The sequence below is a fragment of the Cololabis saira genome, chromosome 14 (genome assembly GCF_033807715.1).
Source record: "Cololabis saira isolate AMF1-May2022 chromosome 14, fColSai1.1, whole genome shotgun sequence".
Classification (NCBI taxonomy): domain Eukaryota; kingdom Metazoa; phylum Chordata; class Actinopteri; order Beloniformes; family Belonidae; genus Cololabis; species Cololabis saira.
The window spans coordinates 23,262,709-23,267,801 of NC_084600.1; the positions used below are offsets into that span (position 1 = coordinate 23,262,709).

A 5,093-nucleotide genomic window follows, 5' to 3' on the forward strand; every position below is an offset into this window, starting at 1 on the left:
TACCAACATATACCATAATTTTTCTTCTAGAAATGTTATATTAAATAAAATTAACTTTTTTCACTATATATGAGAATTGAAGCTAAATTAAATGTCAAAGTTCAGTGAGGATGACCATAGACATATATACATAGACGCGTCATCGAACGCTGGGGCGCGAGAAATACGGCCGCCATCTTGGACCGGTCTTCCTACCCATAAGACAGAACAGATGCCAGAGCACTGTGCCTTCTATAGTCATAGATAGAACCAAGTATGTGTTTAAAAAAAATATCCATCAAAATGTGATTTGAGCATCGGGAACAATTTGTTGACAATTCTGACTGTCTCTGAGTTCAGCATGCAAATATTTTCCCAACACGTGATAATGCATACTCTTCATATATACAAAAGTTTATATATAACCTAAAGCTCAGTGTGAAGTTTGCTGTAGTACAGTATACAAAGCAGTCCTCTTTCAGGGCTATGTCTATATATATATATATATATATATATATATATATATATATATATATATATATATATATATATATATATATATATATATATATATATATATATATATATATATATACATTTATTTATTTATTGTGTGTCTTGCAAAATAGCCTTCCTATCATACTCACATGCCAGAATATTCTATTACTGTTAAGCCTATTATGAATATTAAAATACGACGAATCATGTGTCCGGTATCATGCCTAGATGTATGACGTTTGCCGAAAAAAACCTCGTGAAAATCCGTTTTGTATTGTGCGAGTTATGACTGATTAAATGCGCTGACACTTAACTGCGCCAGCCAGACAGATGACCACTGAGTGGAGCGGGTGCCCGCACCAAGATGGCGGCCCCACGGCTCGTCAGCGCCGATGACGCGTCTATGTATACATGTCTATGAGGATGACTCACAATTGTTATTTTGAGCTACACGACTTGCCGTAGCTTGTCCCACTGTAATGATTACGCACATCCTGGATAGAAAGGTGGAAAACATTCGGTTAGCTTTGTTTTAATGATATTTACACGATACCAGTGCTTGTGATTTTCGCGTGGCATTTGTTTTTGTATGTGGTTAGGCTGTTTTTATGCCTCAGTACCCTCCAAAGTACAGTATTCGATAGTCTCCGCCCATTTGTGGAGGTAAACAATGTCCGTCATCTAAGTGATCGAGCTTGTTTACTGCGGTTAAATTACTCGATTTGTCGTCTGTAAATGGAAATAAGTTGAATCCCGCCATGAATTGTCGCTCGGAAGTTCTTGAGGTGACGGTGGAGGCGCGGCAGGTGGAAGAATCAATGTTGTCTTTATTACACACCATCTTGCTGCATCGCAGCACGGGCAAGTTCCACTACAAGAAGGAGGGCACCTACTCCATCGGCACGGTGGGCACACTGGACATCGACTGTGATTTCATTGATTTCACCTTTGTCAGGGTGTCCTCAGAGGAGCTGGACAGGGCGATCAGGAAAGCTGTGTCTGAATTTAAGGTAATTGGTGGCTGTAACATGTGATCTGTTGACTGTCATTTGCAGAGAGGCCCATCATTTTGCCTGAGCTGTTATCTGCTTTCAGTGGTGGACAGTAACGGAGTAAATTTACTTGAGTACTGTACTTAAGTACATATTAGGGCTGTTCGATTTTGCCCAAAAATAAAATTTCGATTTTTTTTCTCTCAAAATCCGATTTTCGATTACGATTATTTTGTGAATTGACAAAAGGCAAAGAAATGATTTCAAATATGCTGTTTTTTTATTGAACATTTGCCCCATTGGGCTTTAAGTGCAAACTTTGCTCTTATTAAACCAAAAATGAATGAATAAAGTGCAAAACTCTGTAAAATAAGTTGAAAAAAGTTTTAAAAAATATAATAAAATATAAAGTTTTATCTCTGAAAAAAAAAATCAGCAAATCAGCACTTGCAAACATACAGTAAGTTATATTTCCAATTAAATAAAACAAGACATTTTCTAATTAAACTAAACTGGGTCTTTGCATGCTAAATAATAATGCAACCCATGAAGGAGGTAGAGGTGTGTAATGTCAGTCATTACATTTGCTATTCACATTTGCAAGTTTTTTGCAAGGAACACGAGCCGGTCTACCGCATCTGGCTTGAGGGATGCCCGTTGGCATGTTACAACGGCCCCTCCTACACTAAAGAGCCTCTCCCATGGGGCACTTGTCGCAGGTATTGAGAGGTATTTCCATCAATCATTAATATGTGTGCAGACAAGATAAAAAAAAAATAAATTTAAAAAAAAAAAAAAAAAGGGAAAAATCGATTTTACGAGTTTCACGTTTTAACATCGTTCTAATTACATAATCGCGATTACGATTTAAAATCGATTAATCGAACAGCCCTAGTACATATCCAGAGGATTTGTACTTTACTTGAGTATTAGATTTCTTTGGTACTTATTACTCTTACTTGAATACATTTCCAAGACAAATATTTTTACTTTTACTCGAGTAAATTTCTAGGAAGGCTGAAAAGTACTCGTTACTTTCAGGTCTGCTCTTTTTTCTTCTTCCCTAAAATCCTATTGGACACAAGCTGTTTTTGTCAAAGGAGGAGACCTATCACAGTGCACGCTCTCCACTGGGATGTACGTAAAGCGGAAATACGTCAAGCCTCCTCAAAACGATACCGCCAAAGTAGCCTGCGTTTGTCAAGACAGAGCCGCAACAAGTCAAGACAGAGCCGCAACAATGGCTACGCCTGCGTCAGGAGAAGAAAGACAATCCGCTGAGTCGTCTGAGTCTGATAATGAGCCGGACTCGGAGCAGGGACTTTCACAAAATCCTTGGCCGTATCTTAACTCAATGTTTGAGTTCGACCGAGTAAAAAACGAGGGCACAGACAAACCACAGACATTTACAACTTAAACTTTACAACTTAAACTTAAATTCATTTAGAAAAAATATAGTAATTTACTGATGTGGAAAATAAGAAATTATTTTACTTACTTTACTTTTACTTAAAGTAAATTTAAAAGCATTTACTTTTGGATACTTAAGTACCTTTAAAAGCAAGTACTTTTTACTCTTACTCGAGTAATATTTTGACTGAGCTACTTTTACTTGTAACGGAGTAAATTTTGACCAGTAGTATTTGTACTCTTACTCAAGTACTGGGGTCGAGTACTCTGTCCACCTCTGTCTGCTTTGTTCACAGGATGCCTTGAGCAACTCTGGCAGCGATGGCATGGGGCAGATCTCTCTGGAGTTCTACCAGAAGAAGAAGTCCCGCTGGCCCTTCTCTGACGAGTGCATCCCCTGGGAGGTGTGGAGCATCAAAGTCAATGTGGTCAACCTGGCGAATGAGCAGGAGAGACAAATCTGCAGGGAGAAAGTGGGTGAAAAGCTGGGGGAGAAGGTGATCAACGTGGTCGAGGTTATAAACCGTCATGAATACCTGCCGAAGATGCCTACCCAGTCTGAAGTGGACAATGTTTTCGACACTGGCCTCAAAGATGTCCAACCGTACCTTTATAAAATCACTTTTCAGATCACTGATTCACTGGGCACGTCTGTAAGCACCACCATGAGAAGGTTGATAAAAGACACTCTGGCGCTGTGAGGATCCTCTGAGACAGAAAATATAGATTTCTGTTTAGAAAGTTTGTCTGCTTTGTTCTTGCAAAAATGCACCATTGTCTGTGTATTCAACCCCCTCTCTGATGTAGTGACAGTGATTATCTTAATTTAAAAAAAATAATATACAAATTTCTTTTTCAAGTTTTGTTTGCAAGCAGATTTCTATCTAAAATCATGTTTTATACCCAGTAAAATTACCATACACCCATTCGATTCTTACATTTAGCATGCTAAGCATTGCCAATTATGTAAATTATTTTAAAAATTTAGCAATAAATGTTGTTCTTTATCCGCCAGTCCATAGCCTGACTTCTTTTTCAAGTGAAATATTGCTTAATAACCTTGTTCCATGACAGGAAGTGAATGAGAACGTGTTGGAAAGGACAAGATAAATTGTGATTTTTCATGTAGAGTTTGGGAACAGATTTCCTCATCTGTGACACTTCCCTTTCTGAACACAATTTTGTGGTGAGCATGACCTTACACATTGAGAACAGGATTTCCAGTTTTCTGTTTTTCCAAATTAAAACAAACACTTCCTAAGTTCCCTCCCTGGTTTCCATTCAGAAAGAGTCACAGTGGCCCACAGCTCGACATGCATCTCCCCCAGTTTGGGGTTATCTGTCTGCCAACAGGAAACAACACGTATGATTCCTTTGATTCAGGATGCACATCAAACAATCTTCTGTGTGCTGCGTCAGCTGCAACGTTGAATGTGAAAACAGGCCATTATCTGCGCGATAGCGTACATATCACGTCAGTGGAACAGCCTTCCTGAAGCCCTGAGGGCAGCACAGAATGATGGCCATTTAATTAAAAAAAAAAATCCTTTCTGTTCTGGCTGCTAATTGATTCTTAGTTAATCCCTGAATACAATCATTTTATCCATTCGTATTTGCATTTATTTTTATTGTAGTTAAGAAATACCACAAGTCTGATAACTGAATTTTAATTGCTTTATTTTTTCCTTTTCATAGTTTTACTAACTGGTGTTAATCTGTAATACAGCCTGCAAATGAAATTCATTGTATGCCTTTCATTCAATTTTTTCATTATATTTATGCTCAAATTCTAACTTAGGAATTAATTTAGGATTTAAGTTTTGCAATCCTGTTATCTTGCCTCTGTGTCATTGATGTTCATAGAAATGACAATTGAACTTCCTCAGTTGTTTTTTCTTCTTTTTAATTTATTAGGACATTTCCATATTCATACTTAGGTATTTGAAATGTCCTTGTCATTTCTGCTCTGTGCTCCTGCATTCTGTAAAGAACCTTGTTACATGAAAAATGCTATACAAATAAAGTCTGATTTAAAGTTGAATGTGAAATCAGTGTAGAAAGTATTTAATACTTTTGCCCACAAAAATACTGCCATTAAGCAGTCTTATGCTCATTGTAGTGATCTGACATAGTGGTTGTTTTTTGGTCCCCCATAAGATGCAGCAGATGGAGAAATTATTTTGACTTAAGATGCATCAAAAAGAGCAAATTCAA

General features: G+C 37.5%; 1 protein-coding gene across 1 annotated transcript; it reads left to right on the forward strand.

Annotated features, from left to right (window-relative positions):
* Positions 1-919: 919 nt before the first annotated feature.
* atg101 (autophagy related 101) lies at positions 920-4,927 on the forward strand. Its single transcript, XM_061740194.1, has 2 exons — positions 920-1,487; positions 3,176-4,927. Exons 1-2 carry the CDS (start codon positions 1,236-1,238, stop codon positions 3,578-3,580), a joined length of 657 nt encoding a protein of 218 aa, XP_061596178.1. The 5' UTR covers positions 920-1,235; the 3' UTR covers positions 3,581-4,927.
* Positions 4,928-5,093: the final 166 nt, after the last annotated feature.